The sequence below is a fragment of the Primulina huaijiensis genome, chromosome 10 (assembly GCF_012295235.1).
Source record: "Primulina huaijiensis isolate GDHJ02 chromosome 10, ASM1229523v2, whole genome shotgun sequence".
Lineage (NCBI taxonomy): Eukaryota > Viridiplantae > Streptophyta > Magnoliopsida > Lamiales > Gesneriaceae > Primulina > Primulina huaijiensis.
Window position 1 is genome coordinate 293,914 of NC_133315.1, and position 16,209 is coordinate 310,122.

The 16,209-nt window shown below is 31.8% G+C and overlaps 2 protein-coding genes across 3 annotated transcripts; one reads left to right on the forward strand and one right to left on the reverse strand.

Annotated features, from left to right (window-relative positions):
* Positions 1-1,220: 1,220 nt before the first annotated feature.
* LOC140986915 (uncharacterized) lies at positions 1,221-5,823 on the forward strand. Its single transcript, XM_073455323.1, has 10 exons — positions 1,221-1,431; positions 1,582-1,780; positions 2,131-2,213; positions 2,922-3,022; positions 3,534-3,629; positions 3,725-3,778; positions 4,051-4,199; positions 4,290-4,407; positions 4,822-4,909; positions 5,227-5,823. Exons 1-10 carry the CDS (start codon positions 1,329-1,331, stop codon positions 5,406-5,408), a joined length of 1,173 nt encoding a protein of 390 aa, XP_073311424.1. The 5' UTR covers positions 1,221-1,328; the 3' UTR covers positions 5,409-5,823.
* A 1,721-nt stretch (positions 5,824-7,544) lies between these two features.
* Positions 7,545-11,718, reverse strand: LOC140986370 (protein ABIL2-like). Of its 2 annotated transcripts, none has more exons than XM_073454585.1 (10): positions 11,259-11,718; positions 10,421-10,565; positions 9,613-9,695; positions 9,338-9,488; positions 8,953-9,052; positions 8,765-8,857; positions 8,628-8,670; positions 8,307-8,380; positions 8,052-8,197; positions 7,545-7,951 (listed from the first exon to the last, which is right to left on the reverse strand). In XM_073454585.1, the coding sequence occupies exons 2-10, from the start codon at positions 10,523-10,525 to the stop codon at positions 7,781-7,783; spliced, it is 966 nt and encodes a 321-aa protein (XP_073310686.1). In that variant the 5' UTR covers positions 10,526-10,565; positions 11,259-11,718; the 3' UTR covers positions 7,545-7,780. The 2 variants fall into 2 exon arrangements, with proteins under 2 accessions (XP_073310686.1, XP_073310685.1); XM_073454584.1 differs by having other exon boundaries at positions 10,421-10,570; positions 11,259-11,717.
* Between the last annotated feature and the right edge of the window lie 4,491 nt (positions 11,719-16,209).

A 16,209-nucleotide genomic window follows, 5' to 3' on the forward strand; every position in this document is an offset into this window, starting at 1 on the left:
TCTTAGCTTCCTCCGTCTCTTTCTTCCTTAATTATTAATTAACAATTTGGACTCTGCTGCCCAAAGTTGACCATTTTAAATGCCAATTTTTTATTGATTTATTTTTCAATTTTGTCCTTTCACACTCACACACACACAGATCAATTTTGTCCTTTCAATTTTATTGATGAAAAATATTTTTTTTGGTTAATTGAAATTCAGATAATAGGTATTGTTTAATTTATATTATAACATATCGAAAAGTTTTTTGTAAAAAAAAAATAAAAATTCAAAAGAAAACCGATCATGGACAAGGGCAACTACCACCACTCTTTTTATCTGCCATTTTTTTCAATCCTAAGATTTCATAATGTGGAAACCACAAATTTTACATCGAAAACGAGCCAATAAATAATTTCTTAATAACGAAAAAGAAAAATAACCTTTTAATATCTCGTATATAAGATGTATCAGAATATTTTAAGATAACAATATTGTTAGGTTAAACTTATACGAGTGAGAATAATATTAAGATGAATGATTTCTTGGAAAATTTTTGTTCGTTAAGCTACTGACATTGCGTCACTTGATCTAGTTGGCTAGATGAGCCGTAAAAAAGTGACATCAGATCTTAACGATTAATATTGTTTCTACTGTGGACAATGTCAACGGTAGCTAAAGGGTAAGACTGATCTATGAGAGATGTGAGACATCACTAACAGATAGACACGTACTTACCCAAACTCATGAGCATAACATTCCGACCCATTAGCACTCAAGTACGTGCATTATGCGCTGTCACAAAGTATAAAAAAAAAATTACATCTTAACTAACAGTTATAGCTTATGGTCAACAAGCTAACTAAAATAGGCAAAAATTAAAAATAGTACACCACAACCAAAATTTGATAAGTCAATTGACTAAATTTCAACTTTGAACAAGTTAATGAACTACAAAAAATCACCATCGGGAGTAACATGAGCCATATTCATATTATTTATCTAATGTAACAGAACCAGTTAAGGACATACAATTTCTTCAAGATTTAAATAGAATTTAAATTTAAAGTAGTTAAATAAATTAAAATAAAAATAGAAAATCACACACTTGTTCTCACAGTCACAAATTTTCTATTTTCTTAAATATTTAAAATTAAATAAATAATAAATAAGAATCGTAATATATGGATGACCAACACACAACTTGTTCACACGCGCATGTATATATATATATAATCCGACTGCTTGTGAATCTCTAATCTTTCTCGTTTCATCCATTCCTCTCTCCAAAATCCTCTGAATCAAACCCATTAGCACCCCGAAAACAATCAAAGGAGAAAAGAAAAAAAATGCAGTTTTGCAGCGTTGGCGGAGCATCGAGCAGCGAAAATGCAATCAATATTTTTTACAGAATCTATGGTGGAGGACCCGTCAAAGTTCTTATGATAATCGGTAACGCATTCTCCCGGATTTTTTACGGAGAATCTCGATATGCTATTTCAAATAATTTTGTTTCATTTCAACGTTTTTTAATATGGGTTTTGGATTTAATTTTACCTGTTCGCTGATTTTTCATATTTTGATATTTTTTGTGGACTTTAGGATTAGCTGCGACCCACGATTCATGGGACCCACAGATAAAGGTTCTGGTCGGAACGACCATACTGAACGGTAGTGAATCGGCGGACGGCGATCAGGGCAATGAGAGCTGCGGCAGCGGCGGTTCTGGCGTGGAAGTTTGCGCGTTTGATAATCGTGGAATGGGTCGGAGCTCCATTCCGAGCAAAAAATCTCAATATACGTAATATACTATATTCATTTATAAATCTTAGCTTTAATTGAGGATATTTGATAATTTGCTTGCAATGTTAGATATGAATGTTTAGCTATTTTTTTTCTTTTTATTGATTTAATCGATATCTTTATACCATGAATTCCAACTTTATGTTTTATTTTCTGTTTTTTGGTGCTAATTTATCTTTTATGAATTGGTGGGAAAATGGAAAAGATCGTTGAATTTTTTTTTTTCAAGATTGCATTTTTATGTGTGACCCACACCCACTTGAGTAATTAAGCCCGGGGTTAAAATTTTGTGAGTTGTTTCTTTGCAACTATTTCGTGTTATTGAAGAGGATAAGTGTAATTTAACAGGACCAAAATTATGGCAAGAGATGCTATAGCTTTAATGGATCACTTGGGTTGGAAAAAAGCTCATGTTTTTGGCCATTCAATGGGTGAGTTCTTGACTTTTCAGTTTTTAAGCTGGCATTTTTTTGACCAACTTCTTCTCTTTAGGGGTATGGGTTTAGTGGTTTGGTTTTCATATTGAACATTTTTGAAGTAATGAAATTCGGTCTCTCATTAAAGATCAAGTCAAATCATGTCGATCAGAGCACTTGAAAAAGTTCTCTCTTATGTTATTTGATTCGTATTCAAAGTTATTGAGTCGACCATGATCATCTACTAATATATTTCAAGTCGACATGATTTGACTTAATTCTGAATATTCAAAGTTGTTGAGTCAACCTTGATCATCTACCAATATATTTCAAGTCGACTTCGAGATTTATTCTTTTATAGGCCGCAATCGTTGAGATAGTTGTTGATAATTTTTTTAAAAAAAATTAAAATGAAACAACAGTTCGAATAGAGTTTGATCATTCAACTCGAATTCAGACCATTTCGAGTTTTGAGTTGAGCAGGAACCTAATTAAAATTGAGCTCGAGTTCTAATGTGAAAAAAAAATATATTTTTCTGCTTATGGATTCGTTTGCATCTCCTGCATAGGTTTTGAGTGCTTAAAGCGGAGAGTTCCACAATGTTTCTGTTGTTTTTATTACTGAACATGTTGCCGGAATATTAAATCTACCTCAGTAAAATCAAAATTCTGCATCAAGTGGCTTTCTTGGTCAATATGAGCTCATTTATTTCTATGATGCAGGAGCTATGATTGCTTGTAAATTGGCTTCGATGGTACCTGAAAGAGTTTTATCTTTGGCTCTACTAAATGTAACTGGTGGAGGTTATGAATGTATACCAAAGGTATGCTTCCTCGTAGGATCTGATCTCTTTAGCTTATAACGATTTGTTTTTGAAATTTTTGCAAGATTTACATGATCACTGGCCGTTGACTTCATTGTGTTTTGTTTAATTATAAAATTATTATTAGACCACTTCATTGTGTTTTGTTTAATGATAAAATTATTATTAGACCAACTCCAGTGTTCTCAACCTTTAGAGAGAAATAATGACTAAAACGGTATCATAGACTATGATTTCATGTTTTAATTTTTTATGTTTAGTGAAAGTGATTGCGACAGCCTTAGATTTAATCAACAGTCTATGCCTATTAACATATGTGATGTGGTTTTTTTTTTGGTGAAAATCGTAGCGGTGTACTTGTTTGAATGTTTTGAAATGAACACAAATGATGATGTATTGTTGATAGCTGTGAAAGGGTTTTGGTCAATTCTGATTTCTGAGAATTTTATGTAGTGCATCATATGAACTGGTGTATTTGTGTTAGATGTCAAAATAATTCTTACCTTTTCAGATTGATCGCCGAAGTATGTCGATTGCTCTTCGTTTTCTGAGGGCAAAAACTCCTGAGCAGAGAGCAGCCGTTGATTTAGATACACATTACTCACAGGTTATATATTATAATTTTTCTATACACGTCGTATTTAATTAATTTTCAATATGTTGTTTGGACAACTGGAACTTAATGTTTCATTTTCTTCGCAGGAATATCTGGAAGAGTATGTTGGACAGAAGACCAGAAGATTAATCTTATACCAAGTAAGGATTTGTAAGCAACTTTTGAGTACATAAACCTGACAATGTACCACTTTGTATTTGGAAGCTTAAATGTATTTTCCTCTTTCTGAGTTGAATTTTTGGTTTTGAGGCCGTTCAAAAAATTTACTTTGACTGTCATGATTTTAACTCAAATCATCGTGGACACAATATACAAGATTTTGGTTATAGTTTTCCACGTTTCTTGTTGAATTGAATGCAAGTCTTACTGATAAGAATGAAATTGCAACTTATATCATTCTTTCATTCTGCAGGAATATGTAAAGGGCATATCATCAACAGGTATGCAGTCAAATTATGGATTCGAAGGTCAGTTAAACGCTTGCTGGACGCATAAAATGTCAAGAACCAAACTGGAATCTATACGTGCTTCCGGATTTCCTATATCAGTAATTCATGGAAGGTAGCTAAATAATGCTAAATACTTGTTTCTAGAAAAAAAGTGAAGACAAAATTCTTCTCAACTGACTGACAATTATTCCATATGGTGTAGACATGACGTTATTGCTCAAATGTGCCATGCAAAACGGCTTGCAGAGAAATTGTATCCATCTGCAAGAATGGTCGAACTTGATGGCGGGCATCTCGTGAGCCATGAGAGAACTGAAGAGGTAACATTTCTGCTCCCTATTATTATCATTTATAATATATCCCATGGTATGACAAGGTATTGTAGAGTGGGCATATAGCACTGAAAGACTCCCACTTAAAAGACTAGTGTTTTGGTTTGAACTTTTCAACTTTTCTCTTGCGCCAATGTTGCCTAACATCCCTGTGTCTCAATTCGGGTAGGTAGTGATAACAGTTTGTTGTCGATTGGAATGTAGTATTACTAGGCTATGAAGTATGACTAATCGAAGCAACCTTGTGAGAAACCTGTAACCATGCAAATCTCAGCTAGGAAAAAGCTAATCCATATATTTTCACGCAAAATATTTTGTCTGAATCCATAGATGACACTCAATCGATATGAAACTCTATCATCGATAAGATGCTTAAATTGTATTTTTTGGTTGAAAGTTCAGGTCAATAAAGCTCTTCTCGAGTTGATAAAGGCATCCGAAAATACAACAAGTCTACACGAGTGGACAAATCTTTCAAGTAAAAGCAACAGTAAGTTATTCATGCATAACTTCTACCTCTTTAATATCACCTGTCTAAATAAGTGGCAGAGGCAGACTGGGGCACAGCAAGGGTGGTCATCGACTCAGCCTAACAATTTCCTATATAAATGTAGATTTTCTTCTTCTATACATGTAACAAAAAATGATAATTCGTCCTCTCCAAATTTTTGGAACATAAAATTTTTAATGTTGCCCCTGTTATGATTTTTTGGTTTCACTACCACTGGTCTAAAACGTATAAACGACAGACGAATTTACCTTTCGTATTAAAGATCAAGAATCCTTAAAAATGTATACTTTTTGCAGGTTCCAAATCTTCTCGGAACTTGCTATGGAGAGCAATCAATTCATCTGTCATAGTAGAAAGTGCAGAGAAGATACATATTTTCCTAATATATTTTTTCGGTCTCTTTGTATTAGTGTTCGAGTACATCCGAAGAGCTGCAAGAAGCCTCAAACCAGTAAGAGTTGGATCTGCCCTTACATAAGCCTATACTGGTGGAGCTTCATCTACTGGTAACTCCTTTTCTACTGATGGAAAAAACATAATCAAATACACGTTTCGATTCATCATGTTATGAAATGGGACGGTTTATTACACGACAAGAAATCTAACACAAGCTAAATTTTGGGATGAGAGCAATGAGAAGGCTGGTTGATGTTCATCCAGAGTTGCATCTTAGTCGTTGGTTTAAGGAAGTGGACCAATCTTGCAACAGCAAAAACTGGCTACTTCTGGCTCCATCTTGAACGAAAATCCTGTATCGTTTTTCTGATTTTTTCTAATCAAATTATGTTGATAAATATCAACTCAATGTATCTAAGTAAATCTCAATGGAATGTCAATTTGTTTAATTGTTTACTCACATTATCTTCTGAGAAGTTGGTAAATTAGTTTTTTTTCCTTCCCCTGAAGTTAATTAACTTAGTTGATTCATAAGCAGGAAAATCATATTAAGAACCATCCCAGTACTTTCACAAAAGCATCACTCACAAGTTTTTTTAACATATAAAATGTTAAAGCATCACTCACAAGTTGTTTTAACATATAAAATGTTAATAAATATGCACAAATTCGAAGAATAAGAAGAAAAAAAAAATTAGCTCCAAACAATTCCGAAGATTTTCGAACAGTTTCACATATGATTAGAAGCTCGTGCAATCATAATAAAGTATAATTTGGCAAAGGATCTTTGAATTAGTGACAACAGTGAACCAATATTTGAGGTATTGAGTTCAAATCTTACATGTGAATGGGTTGGTATGCGTTGGTTAATTAAAGAGATGAAATACAGTACTTTATCGAAAAATGACTAAAATTGATAATTTTTTTTGTCACAATACACGATTTAAATCTACTAATTTGAATTTATATTTTAATTTTATTTATTTTTCATTATAGTGCTGACAAGATGTTGGACGTTTAATAACAACAGTCGGTTGAAATAATGATTAAAAAATGATAAATTAATGAACTAAAATCGAGATCATACGATTACATGACCAAAAAATTAAAAAAAAAAAGTGCAAGTTACATGTAAAACAAGACTTCGGTCATGCTAAAAACAACAAAAATCAGATAATTTGGGGTAATGAATTAGAATTTTCTTGTAGAAAAACTCATAAATAAAACTTGACAAAGATAATCACCCAAGATCAGTAACATATACTTACATATTTACGCTAGCATGTACATATTTTGATCCATCCCAGGATTTCGTCTCCTCTTCCGCTCGCCTGAATATGTAGATACAACACAACCGTTGATGTGGAGGAGCGGCGAGAGCTGGCGGCGGAGCTCTAAGCATAAAGAGAGATTTGATAAGTGATACATATAATATGCATGTGTTGATTCATATAAATAGGAGTAATATACCATACGAATATTCTATTATGCTTATTTGTCCAACAAGTTTAGCCAAACAAGCTACAGCCCATGGAATCCTATTCCATACCAAAAAAAAAAATATTTATTTATTCTTCCAATTAAGGGAATCATTCGCCCAGTCAAGAATATTATTACATTTTGCATAGCTGCCTATTGATATTTTTTTTTTTCAAAAATTAATTTTGAATATAGTTGAGCAGACTAGAAGTCTTTTTTTTTTTTTTTTTTTTTTTTTTTTTTTTTTTTTTTTNAAATTTGGCTTCAAAAGAGTAAAGATTCAGCTCAGTTTATTTGCTTTGAACTTAGTCATCAACTTATATGAAATAAATACTCAATAAATTATTTGAATTTCTAAGCTCACCTAAAAAAATATTTTTATCCATCAAACAAAATATATTTTGATTAAACTGCGGCAAATGGCTAATGTTATTTTGTATTCCATAAATTCTTATGTACAAAAATGATTGTTATGTTCAAATATATATAACTTGGTTAAAATGAAAATACACTATTTATTTAACGTAAATCAAACGATATTAAAATTATGTATAAAAAAGCTCACAAATGGATTGACCAAACATACGTACCACACCCCGAAGACTAAACATTACATCGAAAGTTTTTTTCCACATCACAAAATCTTTTGTGAAACAATCTCACGAGTTAATTTTGTAAGACAAGTATTTTATTTAAGTCACTTATGAAAAAATTATGGATAAAGATCCGTGAGACCGTCTAAATCTTGTGATGCTTGCATTAACATTTAAAAAGTACTTTTTTTTGGATAAATTACAATTACACTTGATATGCAAAACCAAGATGTGAACCTGAAGCCTAATGAAGAAAACAAAAATCATACAACTCTCCCAATGGAACTCTAAGAAAAAGGTAAAAAGAATGGCAAAAGGCTAATTAGAGGATGATTGAATTGATACATGCATAATTTCTTTTTCATCCCCCACATTTTTTCCATTAGTATTCATCCAAATAAGTATACAATGTATCATCTTTCTTCGATTTCCGTCGACTGAGCAACGATTTGAGCAGCCGTTTGCTCTTGCTAGGATACTGTTCGTTTTCTTTGGTACTTTCTTTTCCTACGCGAATTCGCATTGAAGCTGATTTCTGAGGTTCGGAGATATACTTCAAATTTTTACCAATAGAAGAAGCACAAGCGTTAATACGAGCTCGTAAATGAGCAGTTAAAACCAATGAAAGAGAAGAAGGATCTTGTTCGTGTTACCGTTTGTCTTCCAAGAGAGGGGTTTGGGGTAGTTGATCGGCTACCATTTGGGGTGGTTGGATTTGAACTTTTTGGGGTTGCGGGCTTACTCGAGAGGGAACCGGTACGTAGAAGTGGAAACCGGCGCGGTGATACTGTTCTTTTTTCTGGTAACAACAACACAAAAAAAAAAGCATGATCACCACCATTAATTCTTGAAAATGAAGACTAATCTTTCAATTGATATAGGAAGTAGCGATGAACCCGAATCTTTACCAGGCATGTTGGAGAATGAAAAACTTCCAAATCTTTGGGGAAGTTTAGGAGAAGGTAACGTTGAATGCCCTTTACTGTGAAAGCAAACAGCATAAAGTTGTGTGAATGAGAAGGGGCGGGGCCTTGTACAAAGGAGGGGGTAAATGACCATGTAGATGGGGGAATTACCATGATACAGTATAGAATTTCAGAAAATTGATTAAACATAAAATTTAAATTTTTTCTTTTGTCGAGAGGCCGCATGTGGAATCGGCCCCAGTAACTATGAAATTTTGATGAGTAAAACTTGATTGATGATGATTTGGTGGGCACATAACTAACCTGATTACAGCTGGTGGAGTTTCGTTAATCGTTGCTCGTATAGCTGCAAGTTATATTAACTCGTGAGAACTAAATATTTACGATGGAAGGTAACACAAATGCATCGAAATTGACATGAAATGAGAGATACACTCTACCGTTCTTGAATTGGTGCCAGTTATCACCATCATCCAGGTTGCATCCTTGATATTTCAACTTTGAGCGAATGGCTCCATCCACAGTCTCTCCCACTAAACAATAGGAGAGAAATTTTATGCATAAGAAAATTTATTTAACATTTTATAATCGAAAATAATCTAACATGTAGTATATTATAATAATTTACTCGGGAGGATGTATCTCTTGTGGTACTTTGGAGTGTTGATCACTAACGACTGCTGAGAAAGACCTTCCCGATCAATATAATCTTGGCATGTCCGAAGTCTCTAAAAGATAGCATAAAAAACATTCAAGATTCAGCACGAAACAAATGCTACATCTGTTGAGATCTATGCAATAAAAGAACGATACACAAGTTATACAATTAGCATGTTAGGAGGTGTTATATCTCAAGTTCACATAATCCAGAGAATATTACGTAAATGGTAATAGAATGAATATCTGGTTTATAAACTACAAATATCTGCTATATAGACTACAAATATATGATGTTAATATTCTAAAATCAAGAATTTCAACATAGTAGCAACTTTAACGAAAATTTGCATCACCTGCTCTATGCAAGACACACGAAGCTCTGTTCGAGAAACTTCATCAACCTTTTCATCCAACAAATCATTAACCTTATATGTCACTGAGCCCAAATGATCCACCGTATTGACAAGAGCTTTAATGGCATAATCTTTCAATGTATTCACCACTCTACATAATCAGTAATATTTTGGGAGGCTAAAACTTGAGAAAAAACTTTCTTGGAGTGGGAGCGGATATTATGTTAAGGAAGACTCAAAATCGATCTCTTCAATAATCTATCATAACAACTCACATATGCTTTTGGTTATCCTTGGTATAAGACAACTCAAAGTATTCTGCTGCCGAGTACAGTTGTTTGCTAAGATTCTTCAAGTCCTACAGAAATATGCGAAACAATATCTAGTTATTGTATCGAAACTTCAAAGCCAGGCCAAAATAATAAAACTGCAAAGTGCATATCTGATATGCCAATGCAAAACACACTGTCAAACGGTAGACATTTAAACTAAGTGCATATCTGATATGCCAACGCAAAACACACTGTCAAACGGTAGACATTTAAACAGCTATATTGTATTTATACTATGGTTATGGAATTCTTCGATTCCAAATTCTTCAATCCAAATGCAAGCTTTGGTTCTTTCCTCCTCAAACCAGAAAGAACTCAAGTGGACATCATCTGTTAACAGTAACAAACACTGGAGCAACCGTGGAGAGTGAGAGTAGGGGTAATTGACTCCCGTTAGATAAAGAAATATCAAACATTCACAATAAACTAGTTTCAACCCTCAACTAAATTCCTGGATCCGCACTTTCATACACATGAACGGGATCTAAACAAGCTGAGAAGAGGTCTTCACCCCGGTGCAATTTCACAACAATTCATGCTCAACCTTTGATAAATATAAATTATCACACTAGTTTGACACGAATTCATAATTCATTTTCATCAATTTACAACGGGATCCACCATCATCACAAAATCAATGTAAGCATTTATTTGACTAGGATACGATTAAATCACCTATGAAATTCTACTGAATAGTAAGGACCACCAAATAGATGAACATTAAAGAATCATAAAAGTAACAATAAATCACCTTCAAACTATCAGAAAAGAGCATGCTCTGCTGCATGTAGACCTCATCATAATTGGCTGGTTCACGGGAGAATTGCATTGAAGCAGTTGCAGTCGTTGTCTCCATCAAATCGGAATAACTAAAATGGTAGTTATCAGGTCTTTTTCTACACTGCAACAACCATTACCACCAATATAACATAATGATGAAAATGTGCTTTAAATCTCATTCAACGAAGTTGAAAAAATTTGCACAACTTTGTACAGTCAAATGTATAAAAGTACTTAGAATTGTAAACATGGCGGTCCTTGAAAGAAAATAGTGCAATCTTTACAAAGAATAAGGGAAAAAAGTATCCATTTACTGTTTTTCCATTATTTTTTCAAGAAATGTATGGACAGCTAGAATCTCTTCCCAATCTTGAAAATCAGCAACTAGAACAAAGACAAACACTAGAGTGTGCAAAGCAAAGAGACAAGACATTGAGAAGAATGAGCCAGGATAATGCCTTTTCCCAATAACAAAATCCATATTTTAAAGGAGCTAAGATTCCATAGAAAGCTAATACTGACAAAACTTGACGACCAATACGCTCCAATTATTTATACACAAAGTTTCATGAAGTTCACTGAATACCATTTTATACTCAAAAACCACCAAAAAGATTGCAAGTTCAATCACAAAAACTCCAAATTTCACAGCAAGGATATCGTAAAAATTTACAAGAAAACAAGATTCGGAATCCAATTCAATCAAATTACATACAAGGGCATCCATAGAACTGCAGTTTCATCACAAAATTGAAATAGTAAAAAACATAAAACCCTTTAGTCTCAAGTGCAAGGAACCAAAAAATCACCTTTAAACTTCAAAAACTCTCAACACTCCTTTTCAGCAATTCAGAAGAAGAAAAACAGTGAAACAGAAAAATAACACTGCTTTCTATCTTTCTTGGACTAATAAATGCAAAAAAAAAATTCCCCACAGTCCCTTCGCATTCAAGCTTGATCATGGAGTGGCTTTGGAAAAAGGCAAAAGAAGACAGCACAAATAGGCCCAGTGAAACGACAGTGACGATTATGGTTTGGTGCCAAGATTTTGACCAAACCCGACAATATTTTCCGAGTAATCTTTTCAATTTTTTTTGGTGGGATTAAACTCAAGCTTGAGGAGCATATAAAGGGGAGAATAGCATTGAGGAAAGCACGACAAGGGAAGAATTATAAAGCATGAGTAGTGGGAGTTTTTAGCGACTTTTTGGAGCAGAAAAATGGGGCAAACTACCGAACAGCTGCCTCACCTTAACTCTTTCTAATCATTGCATGTTTCGTGGGTCAGCACTCAACCCCGTGAATTTTGTAGTTTATCATCAAGATAAAATCTGGTTTCTCGCGAGAGTGAAACATTTGACCCTTTATTATATTCCTTGATATATTTCAAGATTCCTTTTGGAAGCGATATTTTCACATTTTTCGTGGCTTTTAGATTTTGTTCTTGGTATGATTTCGTATTTGGATTTAATTTTGATAAATGAAATATAAGTATAAGATCTTAGATGCGTAGCGGCGCTCCTGAAATGGCTAAACGAGGTTTCTTCTTACCTCTAATAAATTACACCATCGGTGCTTTAAATGAGCGAAACTGTTGTTTTAACGGTTTTGTTACCTTTTCAACATCTCCGTCCTTACCTAATTAATGAAAGTAGAAAAATATTCAGGCTAATTGAAATAAATGTTAGTTTATGTTACATCTTACAGATTTTCTTCTTGTTCTAATATCATTAAATCATGTGAGTCTCTTACATTTTTATGAAAGTTAAAATATATGTCGATGATCTAAAGATTAACATTTAACCACGTCGTAGAAAGAAAATTACTCCAAATATATAATGGAATAATCCTTAATTTTGTTTAACAAGTAGAAAGAGGGACCACAATCACCTTTCTCACATCTTCAAATTTCAAAAGACACAACAAATTATACCTTGATCATCTTAGTAAAATTCTTAAATCAATTTGTCGATGATTTATTGCTCACTTGATGTTCGAAATTCAATTAGATCAAACTCATTTTATTTATCGTTTATAATAATAATAATGATTAATTAAACAACATGTTTGGTAAAAAAAAAATTGATGGCAAGATTTCAAAGGTTTTGATATTGGGAGCATTATGGTAGCAACTCGAATTCCTACTTAAACTTTTTTAACAAAGTATTTTGAAATGAAAAAATATATTTTCTTCAAAAAATTATATTTAATAACAATAATTATGATGGTTTAAAGGAAGGAAGTGGGAACATGGATAGTTGCAAGCCATGACTACTTTTCAATGTTGATTTTTTTTTTTATATAAAAAAAGTAGCTATTAAAAAATACATTATTTTAATCAATGCCGTAAATGGCGGGGTGGTCCCCAAGAAGACTAATCAATTGGCCAAGGCTTTAGAATTTCAACCGTGATTTGTCCTCGAGTTATATCATTTTTATTTTTATATTTCAAGTCAAACTTTAAACAACAATGTGATTCAAATTTGGATATTTTTATTTTAAAAAAATATTTAATTTAAAATTTTTTTATTGATTTTTTTAAAAAAATTTGTGCTCGGGGTGAAATATATAACTCAAAGTAATCATATCGTTTAATTTTATAATAATTTTGAAGATATTAATTATTATATTAAGCTAGCAAACGATTTCTAAACTATTGAAAAAAATTTAACTATGCTCAACTCGAACGAGATACTTAAATAAAACTTAAAAAATATTGAAATTGTTAGACATAACTTAATTGTGCCAATGAGAATCAAAACCAGCAGGTCACTAGTTAAAATTAGTAGGCAATATAAAAGTAGAAGTCTTCATTTTACTAAATCAGAAGCAGAACTAAGGTTAAACGGATTAGAAAATCAGAAGCAGAACTCAGTCTAAACTGGATTAACTTAACGTCTTTTGTGCAAACAGATCTAGTTTTGAATGTTACTGTTACTTTACCGAGTACTAGCATTAATTGCACCATTAAATACTGTACGGAGCTATTTATTACGTATTACCAGTTTTAGTATGAAAACAAGACTGACTGTGTCAAAGCTTTTTGCAAGACCATTTTCAAATATTAAAGCTGATTTTATCAGAAGTCTAAGAAGTTGTTTTGCATGTAGACGTTGAGCGCAAGACTTCTATAAATATACAAGAACGACGTCGATAATAAGAGAGACATCACCGATTACATTCTTTACGAACATCAATTTGAGCACTCAGAACGACTCATCTTATTCAATGCTCAATATACAAAAAAGTAGCACACGCTTCATAGCATATATCTGATCTGTTGAGATCATCTTGTGCTGCTGTTTCTCACACTCTTCAAAAACTGTTCATATTACTCATCTCTTGTTAAGAAGAGTTTGTAATTTGAAAAGAGTCTTTTTCATAATATTGTCATAATTACTCGCAGTGTGTTGTGAAGCTAAGAGTTTCAGTAGGCAAAGGGTAAGTCCTGCTGAAGTGGGTATGTACAAGTGTTGTACTGTAAAATCCAAAGTCTTTTAGTGATATCTTTCTGGAAACAGAAGAAGGGGAGACGTAGAAGATTTTATCTTCGAACTTCCATAAACAATCATTGCTTATTGCCTACTATTTTTATCATTTTCATTCCTCGAACCATCAGATCGTTTCCGCACTATTTTGTGATTTGTTGGTTATATATTTGTACAAGATCAGCTACAATCTCTAACAGGATTTTAGCACCATTTGAAAAAGAGATAAACAAAGGATCGAGTTTATTCACCCCCACTAAACTCAATATCGATCCCCAACAGAAATGAAATAAAATAAAAAATAATATAAAGTAAAATTCATTTTAGTACACGAACCGTCATCATAAAATCAATTTTAGCTTTAACTTAAATTGTTTTAAAACACAATTAACATTAATAAATTCAATTACATACATATGTTTATTTTCAAGATTATTTAATTTAATTTATTGATATTTTTAAAATATATTTATTTTAAAATTATATTGTGATAAATAATTATCAACTTAAATATATAAATATTTTTTTTATCATATTGATAAAACATAATAAATAAATATATGTCATCAGAGTTTGTAGTTTTTTCGGACGATCGAAGCAAAAATAATAATCATTTTAATTTTTAGAATATGTCATTGATCTGTTGGAATTCAGGACGTAACTCGAGAATGAGTGACATTTTTTATGCGTTGTTTTATCGGTGTTTAGACCGCCACATGCCACCATTTTCCAAAGTACGTGTCTTCTCATATTGTATAACTTTCACGTTGAACAATTTCTCGAATTTCAACAGATCAATACTAGATTTTGAAAAACTAAAATGAAGATTATTTTTGCTTCGGCCGTTCGAAAAGAATATCTCAAGACTCAGATAACATATATTTATTTATTATATTTTTATCATATGATAAAAAAATAGTTATATATTTGATTTAATAATTATTTATTATAATATAATTATAAAATAAATATATTTTTAAAAATATTAAATAAAATAAAATAAATATTATTGAATAAAAATGTGTATCTAATGGAATTTATTAATGAAAATTGGACTTAAAAGCATGGTTAGCTGCCCACGCTGGCCGGAGCCAAAAATTTGATATTATCTGGGCTTAAATGAGTGATGATTAGATGAATGATAATTCATTGACTATGTAGAAAAAAAATTATTTTTAACCGTTGATAATAAAGCTATTCTACAAAAATTTCATAATATAAAGACTATAAAAGATCAATTGTAAAAGTTTACTCTAAACTGGATCATGATACTAGCTCCGTCCCTGTTTAAAAACAATTTAGGTTGAGGGTAAAATTCATTTTTTTAAACTTGAATACGTACTAATTTGTCAATTTATAAATAATTCATATACCAATCAAGTAATTTACAATATTTAAATGTAACAATTTTTCAATAATTTATATACCAAAATAAATTTTACTAAAAAAATATATAATATAAATATTCTTGCACCTCTTATCCAACATACATTAACCCTTTTCTCTTTGAAATGGAGCACACTGAGTTGGGCCAGAGAGAGCGATTGAAATAAATTGAATAGCCCAGTGTAGAGATTTCCATGTTCACTCCAATGGTTTCATTATCTCGATTATAAATTTATAATTCTCGTGGCAAAATTGCATATTTATCTTTTCCAATTTTAATATTCGATATTATCAAATTTCAATTCTAGTATTATTTTTATAATTTTAATTATTTTTCTGCTAGAGTGCTGACGTGACACTACATAAATCAATATCATGTTCATACCATATCATGTTGAGGTTAAGACAGAAAAATAATTAAAATCACAAGAAAAAACAAAATATATATGATTAAAATTGAAAATAAATAAATAAATATACAAGACCAAATTAAAAATGAAGGTTTGAGAATTAAGATATTGCCAATATAAAATATAATTTCTGAAATTCTATTTGAGTCGTTCAAATTTATAAAATATTGTCAGTTATATATATCAAAACTCACACGTGATATACAAAGTACAAAGTTGTTCAAGTTTAACCGTTGGACTCAAATTTGATTATTTTAGGTTCTTATAAAATCATCAAAAAATCCACCAAGTCAGCGTGCGAGTTTTTTAATATTAATTAATTTCTGCATATTACAAATTAACAATACGATTAAAAAAAATAAATGAATTATTTCACATACTTTCTGTAAGCATAAAATAAAGAAAAATCTTAAAATTTCGACGCCTAGAAAATATATTCCTGCCATAACCAACAAAGAACACATTTGGATGTATAT